Genomic DNA, 19,974 nt, shown 5'->3' with positions numbered 1-19,974 from the left:
GAAGGAAATACAGGACTATTTCATGCAAAACTAAGCTGTTTCATCAATAAAGCGATTTTATAAATGGTATGTGCTTTTATGTCATCAAGGTCTTTAGCAGGCTTATATTGAACTATGCTCTATATTGAACTGATAGGCTTTGTTTTTGCGCGTTAGATATAGCCGGATTCAACTGTATCATTAGGGGAGACCCAGGTAACAATAACCCCGCACCTTACCATGAACACCACCCGCGGCGTTGTCTCGGACGATGATTTGCTCGAACTGACTGAGTCTGAACTCTTGGAGGGCTTCAGTGAGCACAATGTTACCATATCAGAAGAATTAAGATAAGGCGGGACGGCAAAGAAATCTCGACCAAGCACCTGACACTCTCCTTCGGCTCAAGTGTCCTGCCCAAGTCCATCGAGGCCGGGTACATGAAGCTTCGCATTAGGCCATGAGTGCCGAATCCCTCCGATGTTTTAAACGCCTGCGTTTCGGCCACAGTTCAGAGCTGCTAAGGTCGCCAAACTTGGGCGAAATGCAATGCCCATGAACACACCTCTGAATCTTGCGAGGACTCTCTCCACTGTGTAAACTGTTATGAGAGCGTTTTACTCCGGCAGCCAGCAACTGCGCGTTGTACGTCTGCTGTGCACCCTACTGCATTGGGGGCTGAGTTGATGGTAGCTCATACCTCTCTGCATGCTGCGTTCTCATTGCCCAGTTTGTGTTGAAAATAATGTTTGCGTGTTTATACGGCTGATGAATCTACTACTATCCTTACTTCGTGTAACTGTCTACACATTTGCTATCGCAAACAATGATTGCTATCGAATGATTAATCGTCAACTCATACATTTCCTTGAACTGAACAATATGCTTAATCCCTATCAGTGTTGCTTCAGAGAAGGGCAGGCCACAACTGGTCATCTTGTATGCATTGAAGGAAATATCCGTGATGCATTTGTACATAAACAGTTTTTCTTATCGATATTCCTCGATATGGAGAAGGCGTATGACACAATGTGGCATTACGGGATCTTGCGAGACTTGTTGGGAATGGGCATACGTGTAACTATGTTAAACATACTAGAAAGCTATATGTCCAATTGTACCTTCTGCGTGAAAATAGGCAGTGTATTGTTGCGACTTTTATACAAGAAATTGGTGTACCCCAAGGCGGCGTGCTTAGCCGCACGCTCTTTATCATGAAAATGAACACGCGTTGTGCTTAATTACAACCAGCCATTTTCTGTTATGTCTACGTAGAGAACATACACATAGGTTTAAAATCCTGCAACCTTGCAGTGTGCGAGAGGCAAGTACAACAGGGTTTGAACAAAGTGTCCAAATAAGCAGATGAAAATGGATTTAGTGTGAACCCCAACAAAAGTTCTTGTGTGCTTTTCACTAGAAAGGGCTCACTGCAGATCCCAATATCGAAATGTATGGGCAACAAATACCTGTGAATAAAGCGCATAAGTTCTTAGGCATTATACTTGACTCTAACCTAACTTTTATTCCACACATAAAATACCTCAAGGTGAAATGCTTAACAACAATGAACTTACTGAAAATTTTATCCCACACAACATGAGGCTGCGACAGGAAGTGTTTAATGAATCTTTACAGGGGCCTCATTCGATCATGATTAGACTATGGTGCCATGATGTATCATTCTGCCGCCCCGAGCGCGCTAAAGATGGCGAGTCCCGTCCACCATCTGGGTATCCGGCTGGCCACTGGTGCTTTGATCACTCCATCTGCGGAGAGCATACATCAGCCTAACATATATTCTGAAAGTTCATTCTAATCATGAACATCCATGTTCTAATACAGTTAGTGATATGTGGGCTTCACGCTTTCGTAATCATTCTTCTGTAAGACAACCTTTTTCATTGCATTTGAAAGAGCTCAGCATTGAAATGGATGTCCCACTCCTCAAACATGCCTCCAGCTAAGCTGCTACCGCCTTGGGAGTGGCAGCTGATAGAATGTGATATATCTTTTCTACAAATTACAAAGCACGCTGCAGAGATTGAAATCCGAACGCATTTCTGTGAACTCCAGTACAAGCACTCCTGCACAGAGTTTTACACAGACGCATCGAAGTTGCATACCGGGGTGTCCTATGCAGCCGTCGGTCCGTCCTTCTCAGAATCCGGAGTACTGCACCCGGAAACAAGTATCTTTATGGCTGAGGCCCATGCTCTATTGTCAGCTGTGAAGCATATAAGGAAATCAAAACTCCAAAAACCGGTTATATATACAGACTCTGTACGCGTCATGCAGGCCTTGATGTCACCCTGTCAGGCTGACTGTCCTCCACGTCCTCCTGGAGTGTCAGGAACCTGGGAGACCTTTTCCTCTAGCATACCGGCAACACATCCCTCTTCGTCCTGTCATGTTTCTCGGTCCAGAACCATATTTTGATACTAATACAGTCCTAGCTTTCCTAAAAGATGTCTTGCATGTTATTAGCCCCATACATTCGTAGCGCCTCGTCTCTTCAGAGTATGTTTACAATAGCACATGCCTCCAGGCCCTTCTGTTTCCAGGGCCCTGGTGAGGCGGTAGTGCTCCAGCCAATTTTTTTATCTGACATATTTTGTATATTGTATTATTTTTTAGCAATGCATTTTAACGCTCATAGTACACATCATTATTCATTGCCATATTCTTATTAGACGTAAATTTTACATACTTTACAGCGACTATTTTTAAGGCCCCTTTACAACCACATCCCATCAACTTCATAGAATTCATCACTCTACTGCAAAGTCACTAACACTGGTATGACGCTCTTTGGTCTTAGCTGGACCTTGCACCAATAGATAACTTGCATTCATTCATTCATTCAATAACAGGATTTCCACATTGCATGTTCACAGAATTCTATGGTCATGTGTTATGGGTAGTGTGTATCACGACCTTATAAAGCCAGCAGGCAATGAAGCCAAGGAAAGCATAGGGGTAGTTAGCTGTGGTTAGGTTACAGCTAATTACCACAGCTAATTACCCCTATGCTTTCCTTGACTTCACTGCCTGCTGGCTTTGTATGGCTGTGATTAACAAAACTCAAGCCACTTCGTTCCAATTCTCCAGGTACAATGTATGGTAACAATAAAAGTGACTTCAGTGTAGACGTTTCTGGCAAAACCTCCTAGCATTGTTGCTTCTTTTCTGTGTTCATTGGGGTCTGTAAAAGGTGTACTTCCTAAATTTCTATGCTTTTGCCTTCCGACATTGTGCTGTGCTGCCTGGATACGAGACATTGTAGGGCAGTTCGTAGGTGCCCACTTGATAGTGTTGCTACGTTGCGACATGTGTCGAACTGTGAGCAGCTGTGTGTTGCCAACTTATTTTTTAATACCTGTCTTCATTTTCTTCTTTGCTCATTGCAGCTTGTGGAAGTACATCCAAAAAGGATAATTGTGGAGCTTCTGCCACAGATGATGCCTGTTTTGCTTAAGGTAACCCTTATGACATCTAACTCCCATTGTTTTAAGTGAAAAAGCAATGTAACAGAGGTGTCCAATTTTTGTAAATTACAATCATAAGAAGCCGAGACAATGACGCCAAGGAAACCTTAGGGCAAATTACTTTTTTAATTGAAATGTAGAAATGATGCATAAAGGGAATAAAGTGGAAGAATAAACTGGCCTCAAGTGGCTTACGAACCCATGTCTTCACATTATGCGTGTGATGCTCTTGCCAATTTAGCTATGTTGTGCCTTTTTCCCATCCACTTTCTTGAGTATTATATGTGTGCTAGATCTAGGACATAGGAGTGTTAGCCTGCACCACAACTCATAGCTTTGGTAGGGGATGTAGAACATCCTTTAACATGTGTTAAGTGGCTGTCAGCTTGGTTTTCCCTGCTAATGTAGATGGCCCTGCTTTCTAGCCAAAGGAGAACCTGAAAAATACAAAATATAAAAATGATGATTAGGTAGCACAGCTGACCACTTACCAATAGTAAATTAAATTTTTAAATGTCTTTTTATAGATGTAATGGTAGAGGAAAAGAATGTGGAAGTTTCTTGTAGGCTGTCCAAATGCTGTTATTGTGCATATGTTTTGAATTGGTCATGTCAAATTAGTGTATGCATTTTTTTTAATATATGCATTTGAAAGTGGCATGCCTATGGCAACCAAACTAATTCTATGAAAGAGCTGTCATATAACTGTTGTTCTTAACCTTCAGTTGTGGATTCCACGATTAAGTGTCGTGCTGTTGACCTAGGACTGTATGAGGCTATGCCCCACACTTAAAGCGGATTGCAGTGATTTGCAAGTTGAGAGACGAGAAAACACTCATAATTAGTGAAGCAGTACATATGGCTATGAAACAGTGTGCATGTGTCAGCAAGCCATTGGTGGCCTCATGTAATAAGGAAATAAGATTCTTGTAAGAAGGAAGCATGTGCAGTGAGAGTCAGCGATTGGTCAGGGTTTTTGTGAGATTCTCTTCATGTGAACTTTTCATGTAATCTTTTTGTATGCATGTATAAACATTGCATACCTACCAATCATTCGTCAGTTGTAAGTTGGCACTTATCCCATTTTCATCCCCATGTTGCCTCTTGTGCTGGTCATGCTAAACATGGATTACCAACTAGCCCAGTCAGCATCCTTGCTAAATGACCGAAGGCTTTCTGAAATCTAACATGAGCAAAAATCCTAGGTGTAACATTTGGAAGGCTTGAACATTGAGTATACAAAGAAGGCCTGCACTGATGCTTTCCGGAGAACCTGCATAATAAATTGTTTTAGGTATGAGTTTGGCAAATACCCTAATACATCACCAAATCGAATAGTGAAGGTTCGAATAATTGGTTTTGCGAATTGAATATCTACTATTTGATTTTTAGTAAAGAGCAGGTGCAAATGGGGCTTGCTCTTTACCGTTGGTGCCTGCGACGTGCAGAGTGGAGTCATGTGATGCACAGTCATTTCGTCTGTTGCACAGATTTGCCTTACAATAACCCACCTGCCATAAAGTTGGGACAGCCCATCATCATTCTGTGGACAGACTGGACAGCAAAAGTTTTCGTGCAATAAAAGATTACCACAATACAGGTCCGCTATTAAACTGAGAACCCCGTTGGTATTCAGCACAACAGAACGTCGCTAAACCATTTGACTCGGTGAAAAGCACCAGATTCTGTTCAACAGAAATTCTATTAATAAAAGAAAAATCCGGACCTTCATATACTGTAACTGAGCTGTAATCAGTGGTGGCATACTAATTTGGTGTTGCCTTTGATAAGAGTAGACCATACTGTATATCCCGATTTCTATGGGCCCACGTTATGGATAGCTTGCAACACTCCTGTTATGCAGTGCTAGGAGACTCCCAAGCATGTGCTGTTGGTTCGATCCCAACCTGTCTATTAATGTCTATTAATTTGATACCAACTGAAGCCAATTCATTTCTATGGATGAAACTTTCATTATTTTGATTCTGACATTAGCCTTCTCCAGGTCATTGAAACTGGCTCGTCATCATGCACATGTCTGGCCCAACTGGTTATCGCAGAGGTGACGTCAATAGTGACAGCGTCAGTCTCAGCGCCATTTCCTTGTCAGGTTCAGCGTGATTTGCCATCTGTGAAAGATTCAAAAATCTAGAGGGTCATGGCAAGCTTGCACAATGTTGCTCCTCGAGTATTCCCACACCCCTAGTAAAAAAGTTTGGTGCTACTCCCCAGTTGTGGTCTCTGTCTTGCCCATTTATTGTGTGAAAGAGTCATTCATGTTGGGGCATCGCAATTTTGGGTGTCTAGTGGAGCCTCGTTTATTGTGCTTTTTTTCATTTGCAGGCGTATGATCACAGCGAGAGTTCTGTACGGAAGGCGGCAGTATTTTGTATGGTGACACTGCATGGCGTGGTCGGCTCTGAATTGATGAAGCCACACTTGGCTTCCCTTACGGGATGCAAGGTAGGCACCCTGTTGTTCATCTGCTTATCAATCAATCAATCAATCAATCAATCAATCAATCAATCAATCAATCAATCAATCAATCAACTGTTTTATTTCCAACAAAACTTGTTGGGGGTCCTCCCGGCAAAAAGCTGCGACATACAGCTTGAATGTGCCTGAAGGCCCTGTAAGAGTTGGGGTCGGGCATGAAATAAGTGGTAGCTGGCCCATGCCGTCGTCCGACTCATCCACACTAAGGATGTTGTTCAAGAGAGGGACTTGTTCTCATTGAGAATGAGGAATATGGGATTTATTTACAATGTCGCCATGAAGGGTGGAGAACGTAACATTTCATCAGTCTAGCATGACTGAAAAAGAAAGCACACCGAACAGCTGGAAATGGCTGCTTAAAAACCCTCTGTCCTCCCTAGATCCCTAGGTGAGGGAAAACTGCCATTCAACCTTCGTCCAATAGGAACCTCCAATGTCATCTTAGTCGACCTACCTTTGAGGGGGAGGGTTTACACACTCACTTCCGCATAGGTTTCACTGAACATACCGAGGTGACAGGGTTCTCGCAGACAGGTTGATACACTTGACCTAAGCAGAGCTCTTGATTTCAGAGCTGACCTTCGCAGTTAGATGCCGCGTCTGTCCATTGACTGTGGCGATTTCTGGGGCCCGTGAGAAAGCACTGCAAAACACCCTTTTCCAGGAGTTCCCTTGCTCCAAGTAAACGGTGAAGGCGACAGCAAGCCAACTAACAATACTCGGTCCGCCAAACGTGTCTAGACTTGCCGGCGCCGTTGAGCTGTCCGAGGAGGCGTTGTTGGCTTTACGAAGGGACTCGTCGCAGCGAGCCGGGAAGGGTTCGAAGGTCGCTTCTCCGATGATCGCCACCCCTGTAGGTCTAACGAAATAACTGCAGCGGGCTGGGAAGGGTTTGCAGTTCAGTACCCCTGCAGGCCGATCGTAACAGCCCTCACATGGCAGCAGTAAGTCAACATATGGAAACACTGATCCATTAGGATATATAAATACAATGGGTCACATTTACATTAATTACAAAGATCACTTTTCAAAAATATGTTTACAAAAATACACTCTAATTTGTTTTCGAGACAAGGTACTTATAACATTTTCTTTCCCAAATTTATTCAACAGTGAAGGTAGCGTGTGTCTTAGCTGGTAATTTCTACGCCTGTATGGTACTGAACACCTGTTTTCGCTGCAGGTACACCTGTCACTTCTTTCACGTTCAAGTCAGGACATATGTTTTAAAAATGTTTCAGAATATTTGGAGCCGAAGGAAAAACAATACAGTAGGCGGTATTCATCAAGGTTAGCTACTCGTATTATGTTATAACTTTCAAAAAGCTGCGCAGTAGAGTGGAAATAAGGTACATTCGATACATGTCAAAGTGCTCGTTTTTGAAGTTGAAAAAGTGCATGAAGATTATGTTTCATAGTGGTAACCGATACAAGCGCACAATAATTCAGATATAATTCAAACAAAGCATAATATATCTGCAACTTCCTCTGGAAAAAAAAATGACTGCAACGGGACAATGCACCTGCGGCAGATGACAATGATTTCATAACTAGTTCAATGTGATATGTCCCGTTCATATCTTCTGAAAGCGTAATGCCCAATAATTTGTATTTGGTCAGAGTCACAATGGGCGCGCCATCCAACAATAATTCTTGATTTAAGAAAGACTGCCTGCCTCTTGCCTTGAATAATATGGCCTTTGATTTGGAGCTATTAATTGTTAGAGCGTTATCACAAGACGAACTTGACAAATTGCAAAGGATACTGCAAGATCTCTGTAGCAGCTCATCAAGATCATTGCCATCATTCACAAAGATGCCAAAGCAAAGTGCAGTTGAGCCTTGATATGATGAATACGGATGTAGTGAATTATAGGTTATAACAACATGCACTAGAACCTCGTTCATACGCATTGAAAAAAAAAATGTGAGAAAAAAATTTACCAACCGGGAAAACATACGATTCGAAGTAACTAAAAATTTGACATTCAACCATTGTTGACATCTACGTAATACAATGCGCCGTGCAGATAGCTGTGGCATGAGATACCAACGCGTGAGTGTCAGACCAGTGGTGCTCCGGCAGCCAGAGACGCGTTTTGCTGTTTTCCTATTGCATGGTGTTTTAAGAGGGCGATGGGAAACCGAAACGAAATTGAGCTGGTGGGCGAAGCCAGATGCCACCTGCAGCAGGGAACGGCAGCGCATTTGTATTATTGCCTATTAACACTGTGTAATACACTACCAATGGCACTACACACCATGTGGTGTAAAACAGAGAGGTGAAGATAGGTGGAGATCTGCTGGTACCGGAATAAGAAACTGTGCACGCTGTTATTTTCACACGAGACAGGCGGCTATATACTGTTCTCATCGCATGCGCCTTGTGCCTTTTCTTGTTCACATGGGATCTAGTGGCCAGAAAATGTATATGATTGCAGTCTGCAGCAGGGAATGGCGGTGAGTTTTGGTTATCGCCTATTAAAAGCGTGCACTACGCTTGCGACAGCACCACATGCTCTGAAACAGATAGGCAAGGATGCTTATCGCAGTAGGATTTCCAGTGATAGCCGTAAATGCCACATGCGACAGCCTCAGAGAAGGTTTGCTGGTACCGAAATAAGAAAACTGAGTAAGACGGGCAGTTAAGTATTGTGGTGAAGCTGTTGCAGCGGGCAGCTGTATACTGTTCTCAATCAGGCGCACCTCTCGTGCATTTTCTTGTTAACGTGGGATCCAGCGACTGGGAAACGTATTATACGATCACGGTTTGGCGACGTACTGAACATTAGTGCTGAAAAAATTGTATTCTGGGAAGATGTGAACCTATAAAGAATGAGCATAACTCTGTTGGATAATTTTTGGTTTAGGCTTATGCTTCAGGAGCAAAGGAGAAAGACAGCTGATCAGAAGTGATGCTGGAAAAGAACTGCGAGCTGTGGCTTCGCGTGCCACGACTAGGCACTGTCTTTATTTTCTTCTCATGCAGGCACGCTCTATCAGAGTTTTAGGCGCCGTGCAAGGGAGGGCGCTACATTTGTGTGCTCGATTGAGAATGTTGGCACTGGGAATACATATATAACAGGAGCATATCAAGGAGGTTGTTCTGTATATGTAAAATTTGGATGGCCATGCTTTGTCAGAGTATTCTACTGCTGTAACGAAACTGAAAATTTATGATCCAGTACAGTGTTGGTTACAGCAAAGTGAATATGTGCTTGCTCGCAGCACAATAGTAGTATATATATGCTGACAGCAAAAAATGTCAGATACTCAAGAAAGGCAACTTGAGAAATGGCACTTTCTAAATGTTCATGTGCATTATATAATGGCCAATGGCTTGTCTTGGCTGACCCTCAAACGGCAAGCCAATGTGACTATCCCATGTGGCCACACTACGAAGCAAGAATTTTCCAGGAGGCGAAACAGCACTCACTCCAGCATCCCATTGAAGTCACCGGGAGGCTCGCTGGCTCAAGGCTAGACACTTCTACTCGTCAATGGATGTGCTTGTTTGTTGCACCCCTTTGCCAGCTCCAAATGCCTTTAGATTTAAGAAACAAGTGTTATTTACGAAGCAGTTATAACATGACATTTGTTAAAATGATAAATGTAGTATTTGGAAAAGGACCTTAATGTTTTGTGATGTTTATTATGTAAAGTGTGATGGCAATGGTTCTCGCAGCCACAGTACAACTCGTTCGCCTTGGTTGGTAAGATATCTTCAAATGTGGCATAAAAAGTGAAGCATCCTTTGTTCCAACAAATGGCAGTACTTACCCTCTCTGCTTTAATTTGTATGTAAGTGGTACTTGGTGCTATCTCTCCGTGCTTTATATGAGAGAAAAAATTGTTAAAGGCCTGTGCCTGGAATCATAAACGCCTGCAATAGTGTAGCATCACCTCAAGCTGAAGGTGTTTTATGATTTGTACAACGCTGGCAAAAAGAAAGCAAGTCCATTATATGTGCTCTGCCTACTTCTGTATCGTGAGCAAATTTCCACACGAATTGATTCATTTTCTTTATTGTTGCTAACGGACAAATCACGCGTAGTGCAGAAAGGCAGCAAATCTTGTCCCAAGCTCCCTCAGCCCTCAATGTGCCATACTGCTGGCAGAAGTCTGCAATATTCCGGCACCAACCAACCTAAATGAGCCTTCCTGGTAACTACATAGCCATGTCCATTTGGTAGTCCTTGTCCCATGCAAAAACCACTATCACAAGAATATTTAATGTGAACACATCTGTCTATAAATCAGCACATCCTAGACAGACACACACAGACAAAGAAATTCTGAATGATATATTTAATGTATGGATCTGCACAATATTTAAACCAGAGATGGGAAGGAGTACAAAATCTTACATCTTGATTTTTGGCTCACAAGTGAAGAAAAAAAAGGAAAGAATTGCATTGTAACATTAACGGAAATGGCTACCTTGCTGACAAATCCATCAGTCATTTTCTATCCTTGACAGCTGCTTCTGTTTGAATGTGTAGCCACTGCTGGAGTTCAGCACGACGCATTTCTGTCCCATCCTCAAATGGCATGAATATAAAGTGCTCACCTTTGTGGCAATGCAAGAAGTGTGTGCGTAATATCTTAGAAATATGTGCGGCCGGTGCAACACAGTAGCTTGCAAGCACAAGAGAGACAAAAAAGCCAGAGAAAACAAGTTTGCTCATAGGAACATACCGCACCCTAACTAATCAGAGCTATGCATCCCAAGGTCACCTACATGCACACTGCATGCGAGTGAGTGTATTTGTGGCTTCGGCAGATGTCGCCTGCTCAGAGATACTGCTGGTAGCTCGTTTCAAGGGCAGCGCAGCATATAATTTCAGCAGTATTAGGAAATTACTGCTGCAGAAATGTCCGCAACTTCTGTTTCTTGACATTATTGAACGAAATCTGGCAAAATTTTACAAAATGTGGGACAGTATTACAATTTTTGTGCATTTCACCCATGAAAGAGCTTGTAAATGATGGGAACACGTCAGCCCCGTCATCTATCGTACTACCACAAAAATACAAAAATGGCATTTTCTCCTCACCCAACCACCACGCTATCACGCCACTTGTGCTCACTGTCGCCACCAGACAGACGTTTCTGCTGAAATACTTCTTTCATTGTGAGCCACACGGATCACATGGTCATGTATTATTAGCAGTTTAAAGCACAAGTTCGTAACTTACTGTTCACGTGCCACATGTTGGCATGGCAAGCCACTGACAGGCCGTCAAAATTGACAGGAGACTCTTTGCTGGACCGTAATAGGCATCGCACAAGCCTGATTGCCAATCTTCTTGCCCTTGTCGGCACGTATGCTTACAAGTTAAGAATATTGGATACAATTAATGTATTTTTATGTTGGATCTGACTTCATTATAACAAGATTTAGCTGTAATGTATAGACCGTTTTATCAGCGAAGAGGAATGTAGCCTCTAACCGGCGTGCCACACTGTTCTACTCCTCGTACTGGTAGGTGCGGATTCCGTTTTCTCCCAGCAGCAGCTTGCAAAGGTAGCGATTTAATTGCAAATTAGTGTGATTCTAACATTTTCTGTCTGGGATTTCTGTGATGTCAGATGAATCAAGGTCAACTGGCTACCACTCTGCTGTATTCGGCTGCAAAAATAACTTTCGGAAGCAAGGGTGAAGTGCCTCTTCAGCTGCGGTGACACCACCACTGCGATAGCAGAGAAGCATCTGCTTCGTATTGCCAGCATAAACAGAAAGGACTTGATGCCATCGCGTTTATGTTCAGCTCTCTCGAGCAGGCGAGGTGCCCTTGCACGCACAGGCTCCTTTCAAGACGTACCTAAGAGTGCGCATAATCTTTCAACGCATCGCGTACGTCTGTTTGATCGTGGCGTGTTCATGGCCACTATCATAAACTAATTTTATTCATGTTAACAGCCCTTTCGATTGAGTTATTTTACATTTACTTATTTTGTAAAGCTTGATGCCCGAGTGCCAGATAAACAATGTTTAGAAATTTTAGGAGCATGAAAGCTAGTAAAACGAGTTTCCTCGGAGCTTCGCAGTTACCTGGATTGGGACGTACGCTGGTGCGGCACGCCGCATGATACATCGAGACACACACCTCTGATTGTTGTCACCTGAATGATAGCTTAATAGAGCTCAAGGCTAGACTTACAATAATAGCACCTTATGTGTATGCGTTACATATTGACAATGTTCAGACTTGACTCGCCTCCTATTTCTATCGTGAGCAGAGCTATGGGGACGCCTCTAGGCCCGTCACCGTTCGATATTGTGGCTATGTCAAAGCTAAAAGCTTAGTGACGACATGTGCGCAGGCTGAGAGTATGTCAGGAGAGTTGAGGTTGGCACACCAGCTGTTGAGAATCTCATTTGTGACAAAGTTCGGGCCTCACACCAATGAGCTTCCTAAAATTGATAAAAGTAGCTCATATCACCTTCAGTCACGGCATGCACATTTGTAGACGCAACCTATTTTTGCCATTTCTGTGCAGTGGTAGCAAGGAATAAAGCATGGACATTAAGCTTATGGCAAATTGAACATTCTGTTAACCTAAATTCCATTTTGCTTGTGAGTGATATGTATTGTTACAGGGTATCGCTTTGGTGAAGGCACTACCATGTTTTGCGTGATGCTTGATATGGGGCATGTCGGTAGCAACCTTGAAATATATATATTTTTTATTTCTTGAAATGCCTGAGGCTAATGAATAACTTGTGCATGCAATTCGAGCGGGGGATTTAATCCTTTTTGTGAAGAAGTGTAGCTTGACTGACTTTACAACAATAAAATATTTAGTTACTCTGTAATTATAATGACTCATTGTAAAATGCTCAGTCATTCTATTACCTTGATTTGCTTTCAGTGGAGTCTCCAGCACTACCTGTTTCACACATGTATTGACAGTCTATCATAATTCGTGACTAAAGGGGATATTCTAAAACATTTGTTTATGAATGCATCTCGTTTTCATTCATATTTTTGTATGTTGTACTCGATTTGCAGTGAGATTTACTTTTTTTTTTTTCAAAGTTATTTTATTCGCTGTGTATTTTACTAACCCTTCGCTACAGATTTTTTTATATATAAAATAAATGATACTGTTTACTATTCAAACTGGATTAACTCATTTTTTAGCATGCTTACGAGAGAGTGACAGCATCGGGCGACATAGTGTCAGCCTGTCTTGACGTAAAACAAAGTTCTGTGTCACTCGGAATTTTGCAAGGGCACTCGGGGAAAACCTAGAAAACTCTGGGAATTTGTAAATGTCAATTTGGTAGACATCCTGATACATTCGTGGAGAAAAAAATTTTATTTTAGTAAAAGGTATCGGTAAAGAAAAAAATATATAGCGTTGAATCTAGCATAATAGTAAATCTAGCAAAAACCATAAAAATGTTGGCCGAGGCGAAAGTTATTTCAAGTGTCCTTCCGGATGAAAAGTTTGAGTGGAAGTAACACCGCTGTGCCATTTGTCACGTTGGTAAACAACTTGCAGAGGCCGTGGGCTGACGGCAGCTCACAGCGCTCGAAGAAACACAAAAACTGATGATTCCTTTTGTGCAAAGGGGATGGGGAGGGAGTAACACACTTTTACATGATAAGCGTGCGCCGTTCAAGATATGGGCCACGCGCCGTATCTCGGAGGTAATCTCTGTGGCAAAGTGTGAACCAAGGCGTTTGGTGCCTTGATGCGCATTGTGTTCCTCATTTCTAGTGTTGGTGGTCGCGATATCTCAAGCTTCCTAGGCACTCTGCGAAGCGCTCGCTCGCGTTGTGAGAGAGTTCGTGGTCATTGACTGAGATCTGTTCCATGTGTGCATGTGACACCGATAAAACTACAACCCTTACTTCATGTAGTTGTCGCCTTCCTGCGACTTTTTTCTTTCTTTCCAGGATGGATATCCTTATCTTCTTACACTTTTGTTTTTAATTTGTGGGCGCTGGCTGTGGGCATAAAGTGCGGTCAGCCATGGCGTCCAAGATGCAGCACACACAAATCTCGGACGCCGTGAGCCATGTGTATGCATTGCTCTTGGCACGATCTTCGCCGCACGTGCTGTCACTCATAACCGTGCTATTATGAAGCGGTCTTGAGATTTGTTTATAAGTGCTTTTATAAGATAACTATCCACCGGAAATGCTGTGGGAATTTGTGAAGTTGTTGGTAATGCTGAAACTTCAGAGAAAAAAACATCGAATTAACGAAATTCATCATTTAATGAAGTTTTTAACTGCAAGTACAACTTGGTTAAGCCGAGGTTCGACTGTAATCTCAGATTATTTAAGGGCACTCTGGTGCGTGGCGGTATTTTTGCTAAGAGTTATTTATACCTGTGCCACACAGGCGAGGTTAATGCCATTAAAAGTTTAAAACAAGTTTCTTAATGCCATTATATTTCAATTGCTGCAACACGTGCATACTTAATGACAGTAAGTGTTGCAATGGCGATAGCTGCAGTGAAATGGTTAAGTTTGCTTGCCAATCATAATACAATAAAAAACAGTTGTTTAGGGAGCAGATGTTTATGAAACGACATGAGAAACATTAATTGGCGTATTGTATATAGTTCACTTCAGGAATGTCATTGTTGCACCCAGCCAAAAACTGTTTGAAGCCAAAGCTATAGCTCGACGACCAATCCATAGCGTAGCCAAAGCATTGAAATTGGAGAAATATCGCTCACAGTTTCAAAGCTGTCAAGCAGCGATCCTGAACAATTTGACCATGTGCTCCAGTTTGTTCTGGCGTATGTGCTTCTTCGAGTCGAGCATCGTCGAGAAATTCGAAGGCTTCAGTATGAGGCCAACAAGGCAAGGAGCCGCCGTCGTGCAATCAAACAGCTTCACCTGGCTAATGCGCTCACGATTAGTGCTCTAGCCGTGAGTAGCGGCAAGATCACCTGCTAATCTCTACAAAAATAAAGAGCTCCTTTTAAAAAGTGAAGAATATATTAGTTCTTTTTATCTACAAGTTTGCTTAAAGGGAAGCTGAAGCGGTTTTCAATTTCCATGAATTGCTGGGATTGGGAAGAACAGACTTAATAACTTACGGTTCCGAAATTTTTTTCTTCGTTTTGTTAATATAAGGGGCGGAAATCGCTTTCTAAATCACCCCCGCGGACAAGCCCCCATCGCTTCCCGGAGCGCCGGGTGAGGAGGTTACCAGAGGAGAGAACCGGCGAGAGTGACGTCACTGGCGGGGACCGAGCTGCAGGACCGGCGTGCTGGCATGCGCTGGCATGCCTCTTTCCGTCCTGCGCTTTACTGAACGACGCTACGAGAGATTTGCCGCCGCCGCCGCTCACGTTTGTTTTGCGATTTTCGTAAACTGTTCTTTCCTTCTGTGCTGCGTGAGTGCCTACAGCCAAGGGCGCCCAACATGCCCTCGTTCTGTGCAGCAATCGGCTGCGCGAACACACGCGGGCGAGACGATGTGGTGTTTCACAGGTTCCCGAAGCACAAGAAGCTTGCAGCGCAGTGCGGTGAGGAGAGATAAGTTCGTGCCGACGAAATCAACTGTGCTGTGCTCGGACCATTTCCGCGATAGCCGGATAGCCTTACGACAAATGCGGAAACGCGTTGTTGCTAGCGTTGCTATACTCCGTTTCATACATCAGGTGCAACGCTGTGGAGGCTTGAGATACTTCTTGCAGTGGCTGCGTTCGCACTTAGAAAAAGTTCGGTGTTTCTTGACCCGATTTTTGAGAAAACTTTTCATATATAACCTCAGCTCTGAACGAAAAAAAAGAATTTACCCATAGAAACAATCCGTGTACTTATACGGCTGCTAACACGTTCTTTTAAATCAATTTTCTTTTCGGCATTCTTTAATTGCAGCCCGTCGCGGCAGCTTCACGTGCATGCTCGCGCGAGCAAATGCCGCTGGCACGCTGCGAACCATAGACGCAAACGCGCGCAGTAATAAATTTTGGTAACCGGACTTCGTGCGTAGCTTCCACAGCGTTGCACCTGAGGTATAAATTGGAGTATAGGCTTGCCTAGTGACATTCGACGTACGGTTGCAGTTATGTTTACCACACGGCGGTGCTAAAACTGCCTAATATCTTTATGTCAACACCAGCATGGAGCGCCCATACCGATTCTTGATCGAGCCACAATCGCAAAGTCGTCGAACCATATTCTGAATATTGCACATATAATCCCCCTGACCATCTCGATCTGGATGTGTATGATAAGCAACTTCCATGACTGTACCTCGCAGCACTGCATGTGCGCGCTTTGAAACGCGGCACTTATGTTCGCGATCGTGTATCAACGCTCAGAAAACCACGGGACTTCAGACAAGCAGCGGCAAGGTGCTTGACATCGCGGAATTGTACCCGTGTTTACAATCTAATGAGAAGTTAGTGCTTCGGCATTCTTCCAGCAGCAAGTTCCCAGTGACACTTTAGCGCATTTTTCCTCCCGTCATTGGAATGTGCAGCTACATGAAAAAAAAAAAAGCATACGTAACAGCTAAGATTTCCAGCGCGCGAGAAGGTGTACACATCGCTCTCGCTTTTGGCACACTCAACATCGTCGTTGCCGCCATCGTTTTCCGTATCGGCTGTCGGTTCGAACATGTACGGCGAAAATACAAGCTGTCCGAGACAGCGAGAACGTTCCATAATGCTTACAACTCAGCTATGCAGCCAGAACAGAACAGCGTGCTACGCTCTCAAACGGCGGCGCCGACCGGCGACTGCCGCCACTGACGTCACAGCGGCTCCGACCAATCACGGGCAACAGCGGCGTTCGCGCAATACCCTGAGGCGCTGGTGCGCATTTTCATGAAAAAACAGCCGCTTGCGCTTGTTTCCACCCTTTTTGAACGAGATATTCGTGTTCAGGGGACTCAAAACTGTAGAATGCCGCAGAGAACTCATTTTTTTCGAAAAGTGTTTCAGCTTCCCTTTAATATCGTGAGAATATCGTCACTACGGCCACAGCGGGGACATTGTAAACAAGAGTACGCATTCGACGGCCAAATGAGTTGTAATAATTGTAAGAACGCACTAAGCCACGAGAAAGAGCAGTTTTTAAAGAAAGTGAAGAATATATTAATTGTTCTTCACTAATAATTTTTTAGTCACGTCAGAATGTGGAGACATTGGGAACAAGAGTATGCATTTGACGGCAAAGTGAGTTATGAGAACGCACTATGTCGTGAATGACATTAAGCTTTAATGCTGTTAAGCATGTCCATGTGGCACCCCATGAATGGCATTAAAGTTTAAGGCATTAGCCAGTTAATGTCATTTTCTGTGCCCGTGTGGCAGGGGTATTAGAGGGTTTTGACCTTCATATATGGTAAAGAAACTGACAAGTCGATAATGTCCTGTCCGTAAGTAGTCTTCATTTGTCTGTTTCATGCCACTGAATTCGTATGTTATTTTTTTCTTTTCTTGTGACAGTTGAAGCTTCTCAACCTGTACATCCAGAGGGCACAGGGCAACAGCAGTGGAAGCACACCTGGCTCCCCCTCCAATACAGCATCTTCCTCCAGTAATCCCTAAAGTGGGGATGGCCCAAGCAGCAGCTCACAAGCCATGCTTCCCTTTGGGCTGCCACCATTGCTTCGCTGCTGCTTTGCTAATAACTGTGGCCCCGTGCTGAGCTTTAGTTATTGCAGCAGCTCAAACAGGAACGTGGTTTTTAAGTGCCGTGTGCTTCTTTTTTTTCTTTGAGTGTGTGACTACAGCACATTTTGCTGCGAAGTACATGTCTTCAGGTTTCCATTACAATAGCTGTGAGAGAGAGCAGTGCTCCACTTTTATGTGAACAAGTTGGTTGCTTTCAGGGACTTCCATTTTGTTTTTTCTTGATGTATCTACACATGTGTACACATGTACTTCAATGTCTCATTATTTTTGCCAATAGTTGACTAGCCCTCAGCAGGGCAGATTAGTTGCACCAGCAAGTTGCTGTGGTGCAAGACTTGGCAACTGAGGGCAAAGCGTGCTCTCAACTTATGAATTTTGCCGCGACACTCATGCTCGTGCACGAACTGTGGTTCAGGCCAGTTACACTTAACGCTCACCCACATTGAGCCACGTAAGCAAGCAAGAGCATGACTGCTTCACCAGTGCTACACCTAGTTTTGTCCCATTAGGCAAGTTTTTGTAATATTGGACTGTGTCATGCGAGACTGCCACAATGCAGGGTCAGTCTTGAGATAATGTTGTGTTCATGCAGATCACGTTACTAGTAGCCCAGTGTGCTGGGCCTAACTCTCGTCTAGCAAAACTTTTCATGTAACATGCAACGTTGGTAGCACGACTGCTGCGTCTTCTCTTCTTTGATTGCCTTTTCATGGCAGCTTTACAGGGGAACTCTGTGGCCACTGCTGCATAGTGTCCTACTAGTTTTGTGCCAGTAAACTAGGTGCCTAGTGCTTGTGGCTGAGTGCTGATGCTGGTACCATACATTCAATCTACAGGATGTCCCATGCAACATTGACCTTGCTTTCAATTTGCTTGATTTCATTTTACTGTAATTGGAGCATGAAATTTCATGCCTCAACATTTGCGACAACTTGCAATATTCTGTGAAAAAGACTCTGTGATCAGTTATAAGTTAACCCCCTCCCCACCATCCCACCTCCCCTTCTTTGCCTGGAAGGCGCAACTTTACTTGCTGGGGCTTCAACATGAAAGTGTATGCTTTCCTACAGGTAGAGTTCTTTAAAGCTTTGTTCATGTTATATGGGACACCCTGTATATATATATATATATATGTACACAGGTGGAGTAAGTGTGATGCAATTAGAAAAGCTGAGCCATCTAACATGCTGCTTTCTCGTGTTGAAATAGAAACATTGCCAAAACTCTCATGGCTTTCGAAGCTGCTGCTGCTGCTGCTGCTTTGATCATTGTATGTTAGTCCTTTTTTTTTTCTCCCTTGTTGCTGCCTGCTGCCAATAGAATGTGAGGCAGGTGAAAGAGTGATGCCATTTTTTGGTGGCCCACGCGTGTGATTGTTCAGAGTGTTTTCTACAACATGACTTAGGTTGTGGCATCTTGCCAGGCTGCCATACAAATGTAGTGCCGTAGTCCTTTACCTTCTTTTTGTACTTCTTTTTATGTGTTGAGTGCTCGAAGATGCCGTATTAGAAAAAGAGAAAAAGATGGCTGTCACAAATCAAGGGCGCTGCTTTAGCCTGCATTCAGTAAGGTTGCATCTGTGTAAGAGGAAATAACATTTGTAATTGATGAGAATTGCTGCTGGCAGTTGAAGGCATTCATCTTGTGTAACTTGCACAATGCTGCTTAATGAATTTTGTAGCTGCTCGAGTGGACTATTTATATTTGTAGTGCCAGTACTTTTCTGTTGCATGCTTTGTCATTTTTGTTTAGAGAGGATCAAAAAAGAAAAGCCTTTCATTTGCAAAGGTATTACTTGTATAGTGTACATTCCCATGCAAGTCCATGCTTCTTTTCTTTTTTTTCTACACAGTGATTAACACTTCACTGTTTGTGACACTTTGAAAGGCATGTCCTAACATCTGTTCCCCCCATTAAGACCTTTGTGCTTTTAAGATTTTATTCTGAAATGACAAGTCAGGAATAAACATTTTTACTGTCTTGATTTTTTTGGGCCTGACATGATCATTTCTTTCGTTAGCTTTGTCACTGTCATCAATTACTTGTTGCCAGGCAGAAATGTAGTGCGAATAAACACTTCATCTGAACAAGTTAAATGCATGGGAGAAAAAAGGACATAGCACAACTTGCATGTTGCTGCCTGAACATTGTTGCATGGTCAGCTGCAAGATGTGTCTAAGAACAGTTGCCATAATAACTTACAACAAACTTATGCCTCAACAGCCGTAAGTTTGCAAATTCGAGCTACAAAATAGCATATCAACACATGCGTGCTGCTCAAACTCATTAATGAATTTGCCCATAGTGGCTGTCTTCCAATCGGGGTGGAGTGCAATAAAATTACATACTTAGATTTTCACTACTCTCCTGTGGTGCAGGTGCCACTTTGA

The 19,974-nt window shown here is 43.3% G+C and overlaps 1 protein-coding gene across 8 annotated transcripts in view; it reads left to right on the top strand.

Moving 5' to 3' along the window:
• chb (chromosome bows) overlaps positions 1-19,568 on the top strand; it is a 230,035-nt gene extending 210,467 nt beyond the window's left edge. For all 8 annotated transcript variants that reach the window (XM_065432085.2, XM_065432083.1, XM_065432088.1 and 5 more), the window contains 3 exons: positions 3,390-3,458; positions 5,811-5,930; positions 17,396-19,568. In XM_065432085.2, coding sequence (XP_065288157.1) covers positions 3,390-3,458; positions 5,811-5,930; positions 17,396-17,497 — 291 coding nt within the window. In that variant the 3' untranslated portion in view covers positions 17,498-19,568. The remainder of the gene's footprint in view (positions 1-3,389; positions 3,459-5,810; positions 5,931-17,395) is intronic.
• Positions 19,569-19,974: the final 406 nt, after the last annotated feature.

Source organism: Dermacentor albipictus, chromosome 4, assembly GCF_038994185.2.
Source record: "Dermacentor albipictus isolate Rhodes 1998 colony chromosome 4, USDA_Dalb.pri_finalv2, whole genome shotgun sequence".
NCBI classification, from domain to species: Eukaryota; Metazoa; Arthropoda; class Arachnida; order Ixodida; family Ixodidae; genus Dermacentor; species Dermacentor albipictus.
Note: the sequence above shows the minus strand (reverse complement) of the source record. Positions and strands in the feature narration are given on the sequence as shown.